The sequence below is a fragment of the Pseudonaja textilis genome, chromosome 1, assembly GCF_049901715.1.
Source record: "Pseudonaja textilis isolate UNSWEBS1 chromosome 1, rPseTex1.2, whole genome shotgun sequence".
Taxonomy (NCBI): Eukaryota; Metazoa; Chordata; class Lepidosauria; order Squamata; family Elapidae; genus Pseudonaja; species Pseudonaja textilis.
The window spans coordinates 39,295,282-39,317,133 of NC_141990.1; the positions used below are offsets into that span (position 1 = coordinate 39,295,282).

The 21,852-nt window shown below is 38.8% G+C and overlaps 1 protein-coding gene across 4 annotated transcripts in view; it reads left to right on the forward strand.

Moving 5' to 3' along the window:
• PPP2R5D (protein phosphatase 2 regulatory subunit B'delta) overlaps positions 1–21,852 on the forward strand; it is a 55,423-nt gene that overhangs the window by 14,276 nt on the left and 19,295 nt on the right. For 2 of the 4 annotated variants that reach the window (XR_015743313.1, XM_026695905.2), the window contains exons 3-10: positions 5,756–5,957; positions 8,038–8,237; positions 9,483–9,593; positions 11,471–11,563; positions 12,807–12,937; positions 13,968–14,027; positions 15,149–15,257; positions 19,812–19,865. Coding sequence is in view for 3 of the 4 variants with exons in the window: in XM_026695905.2 (XP_026551690.1) it covers positions 5,756–5,957; positions 8,038–8,237; positions 9,483–9,593; positions 11,471–11,563; positions 12,807–12,937; positions 13,968–14,027; positions 15,149–15,257; positions 19,812–19,865 (960 nt within the window). In the remaining variant the exon portion in view is untranslated. The remainder of the gene's footprint in view (positions 1–5,755; positions 5,958–8,037; positions 8,238–9,482; positions 9,594–11,470; positions 11,564–12,806; positions 12,938–13,967; positions 14,028–15,148; positions 15,258–19,811; positions 19,866–21,852) is intronic. The other 2 variants (XM_087931726.1, XM_087931732.1) reach the window with 2 other exon arrangements.

Genomic DNA, 21,852 nt, shown 5'->3' on the forward strand with positions numbered 1-21,852 from the left:
AGTGCTGTACTTAAGGCCACTTCTGCTGACTATTGGCTGCCTGCAATTTGGCAGTTCAAATCCCACCAGGCTCAGCCTTCCATCTTTTCCGAGGTAGGTAAAATGAGGGCTCAGATTGTTGGGGGCAATATGCTAACTCTGTAAAACCTCTTAGAGAGGGCTGTAAAGCACTATAAAGTGGTATATAAATCTAAGTGCTATTGCTGTTTATTGTCCAAGGTCAGCGATTCACTTCTGGACATTTCCACACAGAACTGGGAATTTGTGGCTGAAACTCAGGAAAACTAATAACAGTCAGTATAGAGATAATGCTATGATCTTGTACAGTATAAGATAGCTTCCTATATAGCGTTTAGTCAACTTGGCCTTCAATACTTCAATACTATTCTGCCGAGCATCCTTATCAAAAAGCTGACTGACTTGGATTTTCCCTCTTCCATTTGCGACTGGATCAAAGACTTTCTGAGGGACTGACTACAAACAGTGAGGGCTGTGTCTGTCACATCCACCTCACTGAAGCTTAGCACTGGCTCCTCATAGGGCTGTGTGCTCAGTCCCTACCTGTACTCACTGTACACACATGATTGTGTATCGTCTGACCCATCCACTGTGATCATTAAGTTTGCAGATGATACTACCATACTGGATCTCATTACAGGTGGAGACGAAACTGTACAGGGGGGAGGTTAAAAATTATCCTCATGGTGCCTAGAAAACAACCTGCACTTAAACATCAGCAAGACAGAGGAGATGGTGTTAGACTTCTGGAAGAAGAGAGAGGAACCCGCCCCACTTTACATCGAGGGGGCTGTGTGGAGAGAGTTTCCTCCTTTAAATTCCTGGGAGTCTACCTCAGCAAAGATCTTACCTGGAAAATCAACACAACCCAGGTAGCCAGAAAGGCCCAACAGAGACTCCGTTTCCTTAGGGTCTCATGAAAGAATAAAGTGGAACAACGACTGATGACCTCCTTTTACCGGTCCACAATAGAAAGCATCGTCACATGTTGCTTACAGTGTGGTATGCTGGCTTGAGAGCCGCGGATAGAAAGACATTACAGAGGGTGGTGAGCATAGCACAAAACTTCATGGGCTGTTCCCTGATACCACTAGATGACATCGCTAGGGCTTGCTGTCTTAGAAAAGTGAGGAAAATTCTCAAGGACGACTCACATCCCAGTCAGCACTTCTTCACTTTCCTACCATCGGGTAGGAGATATAGAAGCATAGGCTCACCAACAGGCTGAAGAACAGTTTCTACCCGTGGGCTGTCAGACTTTTGAACGGAAAATAACTTCATGTCAACATAGTATGATAGACTTGTGGGGCCGGTGTGTTGTGCAGCAAGGTCACATAGTGTAATAAGATTGCCACTGGGTTAGGGACTTCTGTCCTCACTGTGAGTTGTGTTGGGGGTGGGGATGCACGAAGGTAGGCTCAGCCAATCTCATTGTACACATATTGTACTCTGACAATAAAGGTAATAATAACTCTGTTTTTACTGTTACTGTTACTGGTTTTGCAGTTTGACCCTTGTAATTCCTTAGAGCTTCAACAGGAAAATCTTTCTTATTCTTCGTTTAGGTACTTGGTTTTTTATTTACACTTCTCACAGCTGACAATTCTTAAAGCAAACAGAACTTCAAAATGTATATTGTCTGTGCAATATAGTTATTCCCCCCCACTATATCTTTTCTGTTTATGGTGTTATTTGATATGAAATTAATCTCTCAGATAAGAGACTGCTTATTAATAATCAGCAAGGATGAACTTAACACATTGTGACTAAGTCATACATAGGATGTTTGCCATTACATTTCTGTTGTTTTGATGACTTTCACTTGGATGCTTGAATTGTTGCCTTTTGAAGCACTGTGTTTGAATTTATATGGAAGAATGTTGAGTATTCTTTCTATAATAATGCGATAATTGCTACATGCATCAGATAATGGATTTTAGATAAGAAATAGGGAATATGCAAATTTGAACCAACTGGAGGAAAAATATGGAATATTTTGACCATTGGTAAAGGATATTATTCTTGTCTAACCTTTTCCAAAAATACTGGTGCATTTAAAAACTTTTTTTAGTAGATTGATTATTGCAAGATTTTAAAATGAAATACAGTTCTTAAAAGAGAGGGCAGAAAGATGAGCTCATCTTAAAATTAACTTCCCATGCATATTTCAACATTATAACATGAAACAAAGGAAAGTCAAGCAGGCAGTGTGTTTTCTGCTTTCCTTTTCTTCCCTAATAGGTAGCACCATATGAGCTTTTTTAAATGTGGGGTTTCTTAGTTTTGAATAAATAAGTAGTTTTGAATAAATAATATAGAGCAGGCAATTCTGGATTACAAAATATATAATACCTGTATGTTGGCCATATGGTATAGAAATTGTAGTTCAAAACACCTGGAAGGTACTAGATTTTTATCACTAATTTAGAGCTCAAATGTATACCTTGGATATTTCCTGCACAAGAAAAGAGGGTGTAAATTGACTAAATAAATAAGATTCAGAGCATGCTTTGAAATAATTTTGTTTTTATTGCTTTTAATGACAGGAAATCAAACCTTATTAAATGTAACATGACTGAATATAACTAAAATTCCAAATTAACACATTTCTCATCTGTTGTGGGCACACCTTGTACATCATATAATGGAATTACATATAATGGATATAATTTCAGTGGTAATTTTTATAAAAGTATTGTTTTGAGACTCTAATATGCTTCCTGTTTGTATAAATTGCTTTTTGCTGTGCAAGATAAAGAAAAGGCATTATGAATTGTCTTAATACCATTATTTTCAATTTATTCCTTCATATATTTCAGAATGTTTCTATTTTACTTTCAAGAGACCAATAGGTCAAGTAACAAATGAACTATTTTTTATGAAAGTGCTAACTTTAATAAGCGATTAACTATTGTTTCCCATTTTATCGAAGGCTATGATTATTAGCATTGGATCATAGCAATTTATTAAACCAACTTCAAATTATATGCTACTGCCTTCCCTTGTTTCAAAGCTGGTACTATAACTATAATGTGTTGGGTTTGGGCTGGATAAGAATCAGTGCTTAATTAAAACACAAAGAGATAGTCTTTGGTTAATGACCATCTGTTCAGTGACAGTCAAAGTTTCTGCAACACTGAACAAATGGTATTTAAAATCCAGTTCCTGTAAAGTTAGGTTTTGCAGCTCTCTAGAGTCATATTAGTCACATGTCAGAATTTGAGTCTCTGCTTCAGCCCCAGTGCTGCTTGTGCCAGCATTGCCCTTTCGGAATGCCACCTCAAACCCTGTGCCACAGTGCCAGCCTCAGTCACCTCTGTTGTCCTGCACTTCCACCCCCAAATGACCTTTAACTGCTTGTTCTTCCCATTGCTGGTAAGGTGCACCTGGCTTTGCCCTGTGAAAGGCAATTGCTGACCCCACCAAGCCTTCTGCTCTTCTCCACATTACATACATGTGCAGCCTTCTTGTGATGCTTTGGAAACCCTCAGAAACCCCGTGAAGCACCACACAAAGAGGCTGTGCACAATTTGGAGAACTACAGTACATGCTGCTTGGAGAACACACATTGTCTTGGTGAAGTTATGTTGGGCAGGGCCATTGGAGCACAGGGCAGCAACTGTGGCTAAGCTTTGCTCTGGGGTGGCTGGCTTGAAGTGGCAGTCCTTGTTAGTATTGGGGCTGAAATAGAGGCCTCAGGGTGGCAGCAATCAGCTGACCCCTAAAGGCTCTGGGCCTTTTCTTCAGCCCAGTACAGCTGCCATTGTCACCATGGAGTGCTGCTATGTAGGGTGGTCAAAGATGAAGGACAAGATGAGGAGAGAGTTCAAGAGGAGGCAGTCTCCTTAGGCTCAGGGCAAGGATGGACGAAGCTAAGAATGTCTTAGCTTGGATTCCTTACCTAACACTGCTGGAATTTGGTTAATGATGGCAACAGGGACTGCCAGAATTTCCTTGCTATGTGATGTGATCATTGGTGTCTGTTGTGTTTTATAACCACATCGCTTAGCAACTGAAATTCTGGCCCTAATCACTGTTGTTAACTGAGGACTACGTGAATAGAAGATGATTTTTGTGTGAAACGCACTGGTGACTTGGCTTTTACTTAAAATCACAAATTCTTTGACCCTGGACTGTTCCTACATTTTTCACATATGTCTGTCTACCTGGGCTATAGTTTTGTACCTCTCACAATTGCAGTATAAAACAGGTAGGCTGGGAAATTTGTCTTTAATTTAGAGTCTTTCTAGTATGATTGTTGAACTATGAAAGGAGGAATGAATGCATACATAAACAGAAGACTTACTGTCATGCTCCTGTCAGAATCTGATTCGCAGGGGGAGGCCGAGCAGCTGACGGGGAGTGGGAGTGTGGCTCTGTTGGCTGTGGAAGAAACTGGGGAAGGAAAAGGCTGGCTGAGCAGAGCAGGGAAGAGGTAGAACAAGGGAGAGGGAATTCGGAGGAAGACCCAGGCCTTCATCCTAAGGCACGCAGGGAGGAACAGAGAAGGGAGGAACGTGAGTTGCATGGTTTACAGAGGAGGAAAGGGCCCAGATTCCCTTCATTAGCTGCAGCTGGGAACACAGTATTTAAAAAGGGAAGTTGCACACAACGAAGTTGTTAGGAGCATATCGTGAATTATCTGGAGGCTTATCTGGGTTCCTGGCGTCTTCCGAACTGTGTATGTTTTGCTGGGCTTTCAAGTCTTCAGTTCCTTCTCCTGTCCTGTCAAGTTACTTACCGCAGCATGGTTTGTGTGGATTTTTATTTACAATTTGAATGTAGTTTGTTTTTGGACTGAATTTCCTCCACTTAAAGACTGTTCTTGGGAGAGTTTTTTCTCCAGCCGAAGGTAACCTGAACATTGGGGGCAAAGTTGGAGGTATTAAAGGCACATTTCTTGCTTATTTGACTGTGTTGCCTTTGTGCCACGGCCTGGGTCATCACACTTACTTAATAATACAAATACTGTTTGGACTGGGCCTCTCTGAGCTGTGTTACCATCTAGATAGGAATAATTCTGAGCCCTTTTGGTTGTTGGTAAAATTAGTACTCTATTGTAGGCACTATATATATATCTAAAATTAAAATAACTCCAAATTGTCGCCTTCGTGTGAGAGAGACACAGTTATATATGTGCTCATAAATTTTCTATATATCTGCTAGAAAACACACTAAAAACATGCAGTGCTAGGCCAAAAAAACCACTGCTAGTTATATTTAGTTATCTATTATGCTGCAATTCAGTAGCAAAATATAACATAATACAAATCAAATATACTGCACCCAGGAAATGATAGCTTAACTGTCCGTTTGTGAGGTGGATCCCAGCTCTCAAATCAGACTCGAAGTGGTTTCCTGTGGAAACCAGGTGTTAATGGGTTTTTTGAATGCCAGCAGGGTTGGTGCTGATATATTCATAGGGAGTGCTGTTACACAGGAGATAGTAAATGAAAGACACATCTTCATGTCTGCAGATCTTAATGCCCTTTTAGAGGGGCCCCTCCCTTCCAGATTTATTTAGCAGCACTGACTCCTCAGTACTGTGTGAGGCTCTTCCATTCCCCAGGAGATTTAATTCCAGGCTTTGAACCCCAAATGGCTACTACTGGACGTTCCATAAAGTAAATATTTTTGAAATCCTAGTGATATAATTTAAATACATAATGAAAATATAATTATATTTTTATAAAAGGTACAGATTAAAGAAAGCCTACATTTGGTGTTTTCTCTTCAGATCCAGCAGCAGCAGCAGCAGCAGCAGCAACAGCAGCAGACCTCAAATAAACGTCCCAGCAACAGTACCCCTCCACCAACCCAGCTGAATAAGATCAAGTACTCAGGGGGACCTCAGATTGTAAAGAAAGAACGACGGCAAAGTTCCTCTCGTTTCAACTTAAGCAAGAACCGGGAGCTTCAGAAGCTTCCTGCCCTTAAAGGTGAGAACAGGTTTCCTGGGCAGGGGCAATGGATTGTTAGGAAGATTTCAGCAGAGGAACAGATGGCTTTAACAGCCAGGCTAGTTTGAATGACTGTAATTCAGAAAGGAAATACCTCTTAAGTCTGGCAAGATATTACACTGCATTGCATTGTATTGCATTACATTTTACAGGGATATGTCATTTAGAAGATATAAATAATAGTAGTTATTCTCTCATGAGGTTAAGGAATTTACAAGGAGAGCATGGATCAGACAGTTAATCAAAGTCAGAAAGCTGATGTTGTGTAGTTGTTAAGATTTAAGGTTTAAACCCATTGCATGGTTTGGGGGGTCAAACATTCTTAGCCCATTATTTTATGAGGAAAAAATGAGGGGAATTTCCTATATGGATCACTTCAAGCACCTAGAGATGGTCATAAACAAACTGTATTATGGATTAGCCAAATTCCATACTCACATAAGTTGCTTCCATATATTTGCTGAGAAGTAAGGTGGTAAAGTGTGTGAAAGATTTGGATGTCAGAGGCATTTTGCCTTGGGAAGTCCCTGGAAATCTCCATGCAGAATATAATTAGGACCTTGGATGGAGATGTCTCATGCCTGAAATGTCATATGGGTTTTGTATTTGTATGGCATCATATTCCCAAACAGGAGACAGACTGTAATCCCTTGTTGCATAAAACTGACTAAATACTTCTAAGAGGTAATAAAAGTATTGATTGTGTTGAACCACATAGTCTTTTGTGTGAGCTCTCAGTGCAGAAGTTCTATGTCTTTGGCAAGTAATATTTCCTTGCCATGAGCTCATTTGGTTTATCTGCACAACCAAAATACTGAGGCCCTGCCAGTGTTACCTGATGGTTGTGAGAGAAATCACAAGAAGTACTGTTTTAATTATTTATTAAGATTTAAGGTATAGTTCTGAAGGATATATGGAAGATTTAAGGTGAGGTTCTGAAGGAAGTACATGGAGGATAGAGAAATGAATTGAAAGAGACCTATTGAAAATAGAATTGTTGACTAGACCAAGGGTCATCAACCTTTTGGACCTCAGTTCTGTGGGCGTGACCTAATTTGTGGGTATGGCTTGGTGGTCATGTGACGGGCTGGGCATGGCTTGTATGTAAATATTATAAATATTTATATAAATATTGAATTTTTTATTAAAAAAGAGCAACTTTTACCCAAAATCAGGCAAAGCAGTCAGGCAGATTGAGTTGCTCACAGAATCATTCAGTGATCTATCTATCTGCCATCAGCTACCCGAGTCTGTCATATAAAGTTTTTTTGCCATGAGTCTGCACTGAATAATAGAACCTTCAGTCCTAAGGGAGGTTCGCTGTGATTAAAAGCAGAGCTGAAGATCTAAAGACTAGCTAGAAAGCAAGTAATGCAACCATTTCCTGCTTTCTAGCTAATCTAAATCTTCCCCGCACAGCAGAACAGCTGATGGTCAGGGGGGGAAAAGGAAAAATAGCAATTTAGCAGGCAAGTTTGCCGGGTAAGGAGTGAGTGGGCAGAGAGGGTTCCCACGGACCATGTGGGCAGCTCAGCCTTGTGTTTCTGCGCAGCCTGGATTAATTGCTTTGAGGGGTGCTCTGAGGGTGATATTTCTCTGCGGCCCGCCAGAATTTTCTCGCAGACCACCAATGGTCCGTGGCCCACCAGTTGGCAACTGCTGGACTAGACAGATGGACAATTGAACTGAATTAGGAGAACAGTTCTTTGGATGAGAAATAGTACATTTATTATTTGAAGCCCTACAGTTGTTTTATTTCCTCTTGCTATTAGCTTATATTTCATGGCTGTTTAGCCTATTTTTCAAGACTATTTGTTTCTCTTTAATAAGAGAGGGGCTGGGTATAGGAAGATAAAACTAAAATTTCCACATTGTTGATAATGTGGAGAGCAGTATGAACGTCTTATGTATCATAATAGTATTGTCAGTGAGCCTAGGCAAAGCAGAAGAGACTTTATAATGGTATAAGGAAGGGAAAGGAAAGCTGCTATTTGGTCTATTTGGATCAAAATACCTAGAGCAGAAAGGAAATATTTTTGCCCTTTATCTTCTCCCTCAGATGCTCCTCCTCATGAACGGGAAGACCTCTTCATACAGAAGTTACGGCAGTGCTGTGTCCTCTTTGACTTTGTTTCTGACCCACTCAGTGACTTGAAATTCAAAGAGGTCAAACGAGCAGGACTCAATGAAATGGTGGAATATATTACTCATAATCGGGATGTTGTCACAGAAGCTATTTATCCTGAAGCAGTTATCATGGTAAGTATTGATCTACTTCTGGCTCCTGCTCCCAGTAAAGCAGCTTAAAAGAGGGACGGGCAACTTTTTAAAAACTTCGGAATACCACTGTTTTTTCAGGTTTAAAGGCACCTAAAAATAGAAACAGATGCAATAAAAGGTGGTAAGGGACCAAAAACTAAGACTTATAGGAGCAAGTTAAGGAAACTGGATATGCTTAGTTTTGAGAACAAATATAATAGCATGCAATAATAACTTAAAAATATAAAAATACTTTCCAGGTTTTGGAGGGATGTTACCAAGAAAGAGGCCAAACCTGTTTTCTGGACAATGATCTTAGATTACGGGAAGATGGTTATCAGTGGCAAAAGAATAAATTCTTAACAATAATGCCATTTCAACAGTGAGAAGTAATGACCTGCCCTTTTCTTGATGTGTTCAGGCAAAAGCTAAACAGCTAGTTAGAAGCTAATCCCTTTTGTTGGGATTCTTTAATTTGGATTCCTATAATAAAGGGGGACATATTTATGGCATAATGGCCCTCTCCTGTTTTAATTCTATGAAGTCCAAAACCTTGTGTTCTGGTGGTTTATTTTAGTTCTTTTTATCCGGCTTTTTAAAGTGTGCAAAGGAGATAACAATGTAAGCTCTAGCTCCCCCTTTCCACTTCTGACTTCTGGATAGGCCGGTATGAAATGGTATTGCAGCCATGTTTGGTTGAATGAAGTTATAGTGCGTCTTGTGATTGAGAATCACAAAGCTTGTATACCTACTTACATAAAGCTGTTGTGGTTCCATACATTTTTGTTGAGACAAACTGGTGAATAGCTAAGGGTTCGAACTAATGGCTCTGATTCCCTATTATGGTTAGAATTTGACAGTGGTTAAAGCAGGCTTATGAATAACATTCTAAAGGAGTGCCATGGAGGAATTGGCCAAAACAAACACCTGAATGTACTGGCTAGATGGTAATTAATCGTTTCTTAATAAGCTGAAGGTTGTGTGCATTAATAGCATGAGAGATGGGTACACAGTAATGCACAGAAATAGATACCAGTAAGTTATGGAATATTGAGAATGTTTCTCATTACAGACCTGGAAGGTTTTTTTATTTTTAATGAAGCTTTTTCTTTCCTGGAATTGGGGAGAGTGTGCGCCTCTGGAGATAGTTAATATTTGGTTAGGAGTTTCCTAATGAGGAGGGATTGCATTGAATCATTGAGTCAATCTGCAGAAACATCTCAATGTTATTGTCACATTTCTCAGTTTTCAGTGAATCTCTTCCGGACACTTCCACCATCATCTAATCCTACAGGAGCAGAATTTGATCCTGAGGAAGATGAACCTACACTAGAAGCTGCTTGGCCACATCTCCAGGTAATAAACAGTATTTTGCCATGTTATTATCCCTCTTTTTTTCCTTATGGAAATATTTTTCTCCTTATGGAAACTTGAGCTAGAAGAGATTTAAGATTTTTAAAGAGATAATTTTTAAAGAAGAGATTGGATAACCATTTGTCTGAAATTGTATAGGTTCTCCTGCTTGAACAGGGGTTGGACTAGAAGACCTCCAAGGTCCCTTCCATCTTTGTTGTTCTCTTCCGTTCTATTCTAGAAATTTGATGTTTAAAGATGTTGCTAACTCATATGAATTTAAACACGACGGTCAATCTGAAAATTGCATTATATTGCTGGTCTTCTATCCAAATGTTTTGGCCTTTTTGCCCAGGAATAGCCAACTTTTTCAATACGTTTATGCCCATTTATTTGAGTTCAGTTGTTAGCTTGCAAAAAGTTATTCACCTTGCTTTAGATTATGACCTACTTATAAGAAACTATGCAATTTTCTTTCATCAGCTGTGGTGTGGTATCAATTTAATTCTAAAGGGGGACTAAAAATGTTCATGCAGAATAGAGGTCACCATCAATATTATTTGTTGGATATATAAAGCTGCCAAATCGAGACAATCTGGAGAGCATACAGAATTAAAACAGTGTATTTGCTTATTTTTTACAGAAGCAAATGTATTTTATTAGAAGTATATCTTAAAGAATAAAAATCCTTCAATACGTTTGTTAAACAGAACCAGACCCTTATAAAACACTGTATAAAAATGCTACTATAAAATCAAACAGATACAATGCTTTGGAGGAAAAATACAGATAAATCCCAGCTCCCTATCATCCACCAGTCAGGATAACAAATTATAAAGATTCTAAAGAAAATTACAGGTTATAATGCAGATTGTAAGGATGCTCCTGCCTCTTTTTTACGGTCCTTGGAGGTACATTCTAATAATTGTCATTTCTAGTACTTAATACTAAGTCAAATGAATTCACTCAGACAAACTCAGGGGAAAGAAGAGATGCCCTGCCCATGGATGTGATTCAGCTTTACTAATTTTTATTAAATCATCCAACCCACTGCAGTTCCCTCCCTGCCCAAAAATTGCCCAGCCCTGCTTGAGGGAAGTGGAGGAAATGCTTTAATGATTCCCATAAGAGCTATTCACTCAATACTTTGTCCTGTACTTTTCACCTTGTAAGGAAGCAAAATTGTGATTGTCACAAAAACTGGTCAACCAGTACATAGTTTTGTTTCTTCTAAAAAGACAAAGTTTTTCTAGGGTATAATTCAGATTGGAAAGTGTAAATCTGTTCCAAAAGGAGAATTGTCACTCTATAATAGATTAATGTTTTATACTTAAATCTTCAGTCTAAATCAACAGACCTTCTTAGTCACACACCACTTCTGCTTTGGCATTAGTTCAGGGAAGGGTTTCCATTTGCAGACTCAGTTATTTTTGTACTATAGGAACACAGCCCTCAGGGTTTCTACTAGAGACAATGAACAGCCATTGGTATGAAGTACAATAAAGCTGCTATACTGAATTCAAAAGTATAACACACACACATTTGGGCGGTCCTAGTCTTTGAATGTTGATTTCTGTCTTATTTGCTAACTGAAAAACTGATGCCAAGCAGAAAATCCCCAGCTGTCTTAAGCTGATTTTAAAAAGTCAAGAGGTTAATACTTGGATGGGAGACCACCAGGAAATCTCAAAGCCATAAGGCTAGTCTGGGAAGTTGAGAAAATATTCTAGAAGATAGCTAATCATTGTTGGCAGGAAAACAAAACAAATACTTCCCTGAAGAATGCCCAAGTCAAACTCACTAATCATATTTGACTTGAAAAAAAAATATTTTCTATAATAAGATTGTAAATAATAGTTTTTTCTCTCATTCTTTTTTAGCTGGTATATGAATTCTTTCTGAGGTTCTTGGAGTCTCCAGACTTTCAACCAAACATAGCCAAGAAATATATTGATCAGAAGTTTGTATTGTCAGTAAGTAATCATTTCCTTTCCCCTCCTTCCTTTTAGCCTCAATTTATTTTGCACCTAAGTTGAAATAGAAGTGGTGAGGAGAGTACAGAGAAGCAGGCAGAAATCTCTCTTGGGAATTCTGTAGCAGATAATTTTGTAGCTACAGATCCTATAGCAGATAATTTTTGGATTATGCTGCTGGTTTGCTTATTTTTCATTTTTGCAATAATTGACATAAAAAGAAATGTAGGTCCTCTATGATTATTTTCTTTTGTACTTTGTTTTACAGGTAATTTAACCTAATAGTAATATGTATTGTTTCCTAATGATTTTTGTTGTATACAGCTAGATGTTTAGACTGAATCTTTCATTTTATCCTGGGATAGGCAGATGTTGTTGCTTGATATTCTAATTATAATTGGTGTGTCATTATTATTAATTAAATTTGTATGTTGCCTGATTTTTAATGAGTCTAGCTTGTTTACAACAAAGAAATTACAATAAAACCAATAAAACATTAAAAAGTTTAATTTCTCTTTTAAATTAACTTGCCTCCCCAGCATAAAATGATTAAATGTATTTTAAATTTTACTAAAGCTGGAAAAAATGGTTTAAATTAATGGAACAATTACCAAAAAATATAAAAAAGCATGAAAATATATTATAATTATAAATTCATTTGTCTTTCCAGAGGACAAGTGAATGTAGATTGCTTATGAGAATACAATTGTGAAATTATATAAAAATATAGTTACATAAAAAACTTTTCTTAATTGTTTGAGCTGTTCATGAATTTTGGCCTGTAAGGTTCTTATTTATTATTTTAACATTTTACTGTATATGACTGTAAATATTTTAAATATTTAAATATATGACTGTAAGCCACTTAGAGTGGTCTTGGTGAGATGGGTGGCATAGAAGTCTAATAATTAATAAATAATATATAATAGATGAATATTTTGTCATATGAAAAGGGCAGAGAAGGCTAGAGATACAAGATATTTGTTGATGTAGTATTTCTCTGTTTGTAATCCATCAGAGATTTAAATAAAGTCGCTTCATAAGAGTTGCAGTGTGTGCATTATTGGATCTTATGAAAAGCTTCACAGCTTGTTTTCTGGATAGATTAAAAATCTTCATGGCTAAAGATGTCGCTACTTCCTTGTGCTGACACCTTTCAAATGTGCTTATCTCTGGATTGTTAACCCAGCACAAGCTGGAATAGGTTTGGGATAATTGATTTTATTCAATCCTCCTTTTGCAGCTGCTGGACTTATTTGATAGTGAAGATCCCAGAGAACGAGACTTTCTGAAGACAATTTTGCATAGGATTTATGGGAAGTTTTTGGGCCTCCGAGCATATATAAGGAGGCAAATAAACAACATATTTTATAGGTAAGTAATAGTAATAATAGGTAACCATTTACTTACTAAGTAGGTGAAATACCTATCTTGAATGAGCACGTGAGTTGAATTTATTTGGGATGCTTTTTAATTAGCTCCATAAGTTAAATGAGAAGGTAAAAACCTGTTGAATAAGCTGATGTTGGATAGGGATAAGCAAGTTGAAATTCCCATAGCCCTTTGCTATTGGTTATTCTGGCTGTACCTGACAGATGATGGGACAAATTCCTAGAGAAATGCGACAATATAATTTTTAAATGGGCTTTATTAAAAAAAAGGAAATATTGTCAGCAGCCAGGAATGGCATAGTCTAGTTTGTGGGAATTGGTTTGAGCAGAGTAATTTTAAATAGGGTACAGAATCATATACCAAATAAGTCTTTCACCTTAAGGTAACATTCACCTTTATTGTTTATTTATACACTGCCTTTCTGTTCAAAAGATACCTTGTCATCCTTATGTGAGATTTCTAACGACTTTCAATCATCAACTTTCGGTTATAGGAGTAAGGGAGCTCTTTATGGGATCATATGGTAGGCCCCAGACAGAAAGGTATTACTGGGTTTTGCCCTAAAGTTATTCACCTATGTTCCTGTAAGATTTTTTGTCACAGCAGATAAGTGAAAAAAGTGTCACTTACTGTATGAAGCATCTTTTTAGAAAAATCTCTAAATCAGAGCTTCAAATGAAAATCTTCAAATAGTTGGGCAGAACTTGACAGAAGAGTGAAGAGCAGAGCTAAATTCTCATTAGTTAGAGTTCAGCTTTTCAAAGTTCAGTGCATTTTCCGTCACTCCACTGGTTCTTTTTGCCCCTTCTAACATCCTGTCTGGGTCTTCCAGTCTTAATTCCCTGTTTAAACATAAACACGTCCTTATATATCTCTGCATTGGAAACTGAAGGAAGTCAGCAGATGTGTTTATGTAATTTGAGTTTTCTGCACTAGAAAATGAGAAACATATCACCTATCTCCCTGAAACCTGCTTCTTAGTAGCCTAACACATGCCTTCTCTATATTCCAGGTTTATTTATGAGACAGAACATCACAATGGGATTGCAGAATTGCTAGAGATTTTAGGGAGGTAAGATAATTCTGTGTTACTCTTTTTTTTATCAGTAGTTTTTTTGTAATTTTATGATTACTGCTAGGCAGTTAGGTGAGTTTTCCATTTGTCATGTTGCAAGAGTTTCTCCTTCCCACACACCATGAATAATGCCAGAGAGTTCTTGGGGAATTGTGTAGATGTGTTCTATAGCAGGGGTCGCCAACCTTTTGGACCTCAGGGACCACAAAACTCATAATTTTAAATCCTGCGGACCACTAATATGACTTTTGACTGACAGTGGTTTGCTGATGTTGGTGGGAAAGTCGGTCCCATATTCCAGAGCTGCAGTAGTCACAGGACTGGCCTGTGCACTGGCCTGCCATGGATGAGCTGCTCTGGGATGACCAAAGGGCCAGTCTTGTGACTACTGCAGCTCTGGAATATGGGATCGGCCCATGGTGGGGTTGGAAATCTCCACCGTAGGGGGTGGCACATGTAATGTGAAAATTTGTGGAAAAAGCGCAGCCCTCATTGGCCAGGACGAGGTAATAGTGCTTTTGCGGCAAGAGAGGGGCGGTGGCACAAGAGGGCCAAAGCAGCAATAGAGATGGCTGGAAGGTGCGGGAGTGCCACGCTACTTGCATTTGCATGGCACCAGCATTCTACCTTCACTCGAGGAGCCTGGCCGAAATTTCCTGCGCTGCTCATGCTTCAGCCCTTTGACTCCCAGGGACAGGAGTTGAGCCAAGCTATCTGCAAAATCATCTCTTGAGGAGCGCTCGCGGAGAGAGCGCTCTCTTCTCTCAAGAACCCGGCAGAAGTTTCCCGCGCTGCTTCTGCGAGTGCTCCTCAAGGAGAAACAATCTCAAAATCTCAAGGTAAGGTTTGCGCTTGGCCGAAGGGTAGGGGCCAGTGGGTGGGCGAGCGATGTGGGCGGCGCAGCCTTGTGTTCCTGTGCAACCTGGATTAATTGCTTTGGGGCGGACATTTCTCTGCGGACCACCAGTGGTCCGCAGCCCACCGGTTGGCGACCACTGTTCTATAGGATATCCCGATGATGAGGCAACAGCATGGTGGGAGATGAGAACAGTTGTTTATATATGCATATACACAGATGCACACAAATCCTTGATATTCATGATTCTTTCCCTTCTCAGTATAATCAATGGATTTGCTTTGCCCTTGAAAGAAGAGCACAAAATGTTCCTTATCCGGGTCTTATTACCATTACACAAAGTGAAATCTTTGAGTGTCTATCACCCTCAGGTAAGACATTCATTCTGATAATGTGCAGTACATTCTGTAAGTGCTCTGAAATGACAGGTAGATTTGGTCCCATTTGCCTGCATTTGGACTTTCTGTATAGGGAAGCAGCTTGCAATTTTGTCCAGAACACCTGCTTTTGTTTTTCCAATACACTTCCTCAGGTTCTCCAGTTGGCTTGTCAACTCCTAGTGTTATTTCAGCTAATGTGATTATATTAGAACTGTAAGATGAGATTTCAACAGATTAGACTAAAGGCCTATCTAATGGGCTATCTTGCTTTCCATTAGAAAAATATATGCATTCATTCTAAAGATGCCATATAACCTGGATAACTGGTTGCTATTTTTTTATCTTAGCCCTTCATGGATTTATTTTTTTAGCGATGTAAATCAATGTCTGTTATTCTGATGCTGGATTGTGTACTTTGGGTCCAGACCTATCTTTAGTAAACACAAGAACTATCTAAAACAATGACCATAATCCACTGATATCTCCCCTGAAGGTGAAAGGCAGTGATTTTCTTTGAACCTTTAATATTAGTTACTTCTTGGCTGTTCTAAAGGGTCCTCAAACATTCTGGGTCAACTTTTTATTGGCAACCGCGGAGACTGATCTACATCAGATCTGGGATCTATTAATCATACGCATTATATACAAACAATGTATATGATTAATAGATCCCAGATTATTAGGTTAAGGTATGGTTAGCAGTCAATCTCAATAAATGATTAATACAAAGCCAATAGCCAGGAGAGATTTTTTTTTAAAGTCTCAGTTTTATTTATTGAATGAGGAGAACTTCAACAAGTTCTTCCCGGCCAAGTTCTTACTGTATGACCTATGTTTTATTTTGGATTATCCCGGCTTAACAGAGAAGCAAGACCAGATTCTTTATGGCTGGAACCACATTCAGAACCTTATTGCTGAGAAGACTGTGAAAGTATAGTTTAATTTAACAATTTAGAGGCTGCACAATTCCACAAGATTCTGGGCAGTTTACAACTTTACAACAAAAAACTGTAATAAGAATGTAGATCATAGACATCAGGAGAAAAACATTACAGATAAAATATTCTATGAGGTCAACATTTACCCAGCTCGGGGCCTGGGAGAATAACTTGGCTTTCAGCAATTTCCTGAATATAAGCAGGATGGGAATGATATAGATCTCTGGGGATTTACTGATCTAACAAATAGGTGCTGTAATGCACATTTCAAGAGTCCTACTAGATGACATTGTTTAATAAAAGGGACCTGGAGGATGCCTGCTCTATTTGATCTTACAGAACAGGTGGAAACTGTTGGAGATACGTAATTGTTTAAATGTCCAGGCTCTATTCTATGGAGGGCTTTTATAGCTGAAAGCAAATGGCAGTCTGTGCAGGTTCAGGAGCAATGATATCGTATACTGCTCTTGCTGGCACAGTTTAGACCATCTGTAGCTTCTCAGTGAACTTTAAAGGCAGACCAACCTAGAATGCATTGCAATAATCCATTCATGACTAGGGCGAGGGTGACCCTTTGGAGGGCCTTGAGAGCCAGCAAAGAATGCAGTTGGTGACACTATATGGTTTTGCCAGAAACCTCTTTAGGGATAGGTCAGGGTTGTTACCTATTCTGCAAGTAGAAGCTATGTGGCCAAGAAGACTCAGATTGTTCCTCAGTCTTAAATAGGTAATTGCTACCATCGCCAAGATGAGAGATGGAAAATCTCCCAGATAAGGGACCCAAATATCCATAACCATTTGGTCCTGTTAGGATGAGGCTTGTGTTTGTATTTCCACAGTTAGACTTGCATAGCATCTAAAGAGTGGAATAGGGCATCCACAGTATCACCTGGGCAGCCTGGAATGTACAATTGAATATCTCTTGACCAATAGGATTTTGTCCAGGATTGTTGAGTTCAAAGACAATGCCTTGAGCATACCTCCTTTTAAGGCTGCAGGAACCACTCCCTTTCCTCAAAAAGGTTGACAGCATTATGTGGAACCAAAACCAAATGGCATTTTCCAGACAGTTCAACAATCCAGGGAAGATACAGATCTAATAAACAAGTGGCTGAGCTCACAGTTTGCAGGACTCTTAGAAGTTGCAATCTCAAATTCAGGTACCATATCTCAAATGGCTCTTACCCAATCAGAATCAAACTCTGAGTGGATCTCAGTAACTAACTATCATATAGGTAGAATATTTTTCACAATGGCCTTGTAGATATTCCAATGATCTGATATTCCCTGGCAAAGATTGAGTTGCCTTGAACTGGGCAAATGCGAGAACGGCAAATAAATAAATAAATATTTATTTATTTAATTTATATTGCCATCTATTCGCCCATGGCAACTCGAGGTGGCTTACACAATGTAAAACCATATTTAAAACAAAAATAAAAACAATAAAAAAACTAACAAAAAGAATCAAATAAATTAGTAAAGTACAATGGAGCAAAACTTGGGAAAACAAAAAACAAAACAAAAAATCAAAAACCAACTCCCACCCTCACTCCACCCCAACGACAGCAGATCACACTAGCCATTTGATGGGCTCCATCCCTCTCTGGGTTCTCCAGGTCCGCTGGCAAAGCCAGGTCTTCAGTGCCTTTCGGAAGAATATTAGTGAGGGGGCCATTCTAATCTCTGGGGGAATGATATTCCATAATGATGTTTTGCTGGCCTTATTGCCATAATGCAATCCTAAATGTAGGCTCTTGATCAGATTTATTCTTTGTCTTCCTCCAGTGTAACTCCGGGCATCTTTTTGAATTGTTTGGAGTTTCTCAGAAAAATAAGGGCATTATAGAATCAGCTTACAAGGAGAGACTGCAATAAAGCAATGCAGTCCAGGGTATCTGTCACCAGCCTGTTCAAGATTGTGACCTAAAGCCTTGGCCAAACTTGCTATATTAACTCTGGGAAAATCCCCAAATCCCTATGGAACCCAAGATCTGTTAAATTGTCAGGGGCAGGCAGTCTAATTGACTCTGTCTGATTAAACTCTTTTCTGGTAAGCTGCAATATGTATGTTCCTAAAATACTGTGTCCTTTTTCTCCTCCAAACCCACCCACCCACCATATCATTCTTTTGAACACTGGCCACCTCATTAGCCAAACATTTAATTAGTTCCCAAATTAAATGCCAAAATCATTCTTAGTACAAAACCGTCAACTCTCCAGTTGCTTATCCATCTGGCTATAAATGCAGGCCTTCTCAAAAACAGTCAGTGGCTGGATAACTAACCCAGAGAATCCTCAACTGTTTCTGAGCTGGTAAGCAATGAGGCTTTTACCTTAAGGCCAAACAGGCTGCAATCCAGGTGGTTCGGAGAAAGGTGCAGAAGTAAAAATAGATAAATTCTCTCAGCTGCTTCGCTGGTGTTTCCCATTGCACCTCCTTTCTTCTGCTGGATGTTTTATGCAGAAAAGATAAATGTATATAGAATTAGGTGGAGGTTTGTTCTCTGAGCTTGTGGTTGAATTGTAGCCTTAGTGGGCTAGGACAGGGGTCGCCAACCTTTGGAACCTCAGGTACCACCAAACTCATAATTTTAAATCCCAGGGACCTCTAACAGGTTTTGTGGGCATGGCCTAATTTGTGGGCGTGGCTTGGTGGTCATGTGACTGGCTGGACATGGCTTATATGTAAATATTATAAATATTTATATAAATATTGGATTTTTTTTTATAAAAAAGAACAACTTTTACCCAAAATCAGGCAAAGCAGGCAAGCAGATGGAGTTGCTCACAGAATCACAGATTCATTCAGAGATCTATCTTTCTGCCATTGGCTAGTTCAGTCTGTCACATAAAATTTGCTTGCAAGCAAACTCATAAAATTTGCTACCTCACAAAATTAACTCACAACACACCACGTATGTAAATATTGAATTTTTTATTTAAAAAAAGAGCAACTTTTACCCAAAATCAGGCAAAGCAGGCAGGCAGATTGAGTTGCTCACAGAATCATTCAGTGTTCTATCTATCTGCCATCGGCTACCTGAGTCTGTCACATAAAATTTGCTTGCCGTGAGTCTGCACTGAATAATAGAACCTTCAGTCCTAAGGGAGTGATGTGCTTAAAAGCAGAGCCGAAGATGTAAAGACTACCTAGAAAGCAAGAAATCCAACCATTTCCTGCTTCCTAGCTAATCTAAATCTCCTGGCACAGCAGAACAGCTGATGGTCGGGGGGGGGGTAAGGAAAAATAGCAACTTAGCAGGCAAGTTTGCCGGGTAAGGAGTGAGTGGGTGGGGAGGGTTCCCGTGGGCCATGTGGGCAGCGCAGCCTTTTGTTTCTGTGTAGCCTGGATTAATTGCTTTGAGGGGTGCTCTGGGGGTGACATTTCTCTACGGCCCACGAAAATTTTCTTGCGGCCCACCAGTGGTCCACGGCCCACCAGTTGGTGACCGCTGCTCTAGGAGACATAGGATAGCTAGGGACAGATTTAATTTGCAGTTGTAACACAATGAATAATAAATACCATATATTTATGTCCCAGTACTTATAAAATGTCCTTGGCCAGTCCTTTTCATAATACTTGAATACTGTCTTCTTTCTGCAGTTGGCATATTGTGTTGTGCAGTTCTTGGAAAAAGACAGCAGTCTGACTGAACCGGTAAGCTTTTCTTTGTGAGGTTGTAATATTACTCTTCATAGATTTTCATGGATATTCAGGAGAATACAATTCAGAATAGTTTATATAAATTAATGTTAAAATGTTTCTTTTTTCAGCTAATGAATAATAGAATGGAACACTTTGGAAACGGGCATGATGGTGCTGTCTATTTTTACTGTCTCTCAGTTCCATTCTAAGCCCAACTCAAACTGCTGGTGGAGATTTTTAAGCCTAAAGTTTAGGTCAAAGGTTATTAAGATCTCCTTTGCTCTGGGCTTCCGGTTTGAAGTCTCTTCGGCGACAGACAGAAATCCGCGATCGTGCGTGGTTTAGGTCTGGGCTCGCCGCAGGAGCGCCCCGAGTCGGCTGGTTTCGGGGCTAAGCCACCCCGTAGAGGTGGTGAAGAGGGGGGAGACCGCCAGCAGGGTTGAGGAGAGCCGCATCTCTCCTCCTCAGCTGGCCATTACTCCCTTTCCTGAAGGCGGTTGCAGCGGTGGTCAGAAATGGCCACCACAAATAAGAACTGGACCGGAAAAGAATGTGCAGGAGGAAGATAAGTGAAAGTTTTGGCTGACCGGGTTAAATTGTAAAAGCAACAACTAAGGTACTCTGGAATTGAAACTTACAAAAAAATAACATCGCTCCCAAAGAAGAGTCGGAAGCAGCGAAGGAAAGTAAAAAGGGAAAGGTTTGGCTTCTTTTTTCTTCTCTCTCCTTCCCTATACTGACAACTAAGAGACTTAAATAAGAAATCGGAAAAATCCGCTTTGACATCAATAGGCAATTAAGCTGAAAATAAAATAAAATGCCAAAGGGATAATAAAGATTTCTGGACACCAAAAATTTTTTTTCATAAGCAGGAAGGGAGAGAAAAAGAATAAGGGCAGGATCTGGAAGAGGGAGGAGACTGCCTGGAATTAAAAAAAATCTACAGTAAAACTTCAATAAGACTTCTAAAAGATACATTTTAACTGAAACTTTGTAACTGAACAGTAACCCCAAGAAGAGAAAGTGAAAAAAAGAGCAAAAAGAAACAGCTTGCCTGTATTTGGATTATTTGGTGATCTTTGGATTCTTGATTATTACATTTGAATGACTAAAATTAATCGGGTGGTTGTTTAAAAATTTATACAATGGCACCACTTCTGGATGAATTGAAAATGGAACTTAAAAAGTGCAAAGAAGATGCACAAGAAGGTAAGGGTTCTTTTGGCTTCGTTTTTCAATTCTTAGAAATGGAGATTTGGAACTATGAGAAACAGCAAGAAACATCTGCAAAACAAGAAGACTGCGACAAAGAAGAAGCCATCTTTAATGAACAAGTAATTTTATGTGGGGAAGAAAAAGGAAAGGAGGGGAAAGAGAATGGAGAATTTAAGATTTAAAAAAAACAACCAAAGAAAAGAAAAATAATTCAAAAAATAAGTATAATACTGGAAAGCAACAGAAAAGGGGAATACAGAAGAGAGAAATAGAGGTAGAGAGACAAGGGGGTAAAAAGGGGAGAGAGAAGAAGAGAGGGAAGAAGGAAAGGAAAAGAAGTTACAAAGGACCAGAGCAAGATATAATAAAACAGGACCTATTTAGAGATGGGTGAAAATCTAACTGAAAAAGGGATTCTGTAAAGGTACATAAGATTGTATTGTTATATTAGTAATAGAAATAACTTTAGAAAATTGGAAACAACGTATGATTAAAATGAGGGATAAAATAGTTAGTATAATTTAGTGAAACGTTTGTTAATAAAATAAGTGAAATAAAATAAATGAGAAAATTGAATTAGGAAGGAACGGGAACATTTTAATTAGTTAATGTTTTATAAACTATAAGCGAAGGGGGGGAATTAATTATGGAAAGCTTATAATTGTTCCCATAGAAGTATGATATTTAATTAAAAAGTAATGTTAAAGAAGTTAAGACTTTAATGAATGTTAATATTAATGATAGAATTGAATTGGAATGGAATGTGTTGTTTTAATTACATACA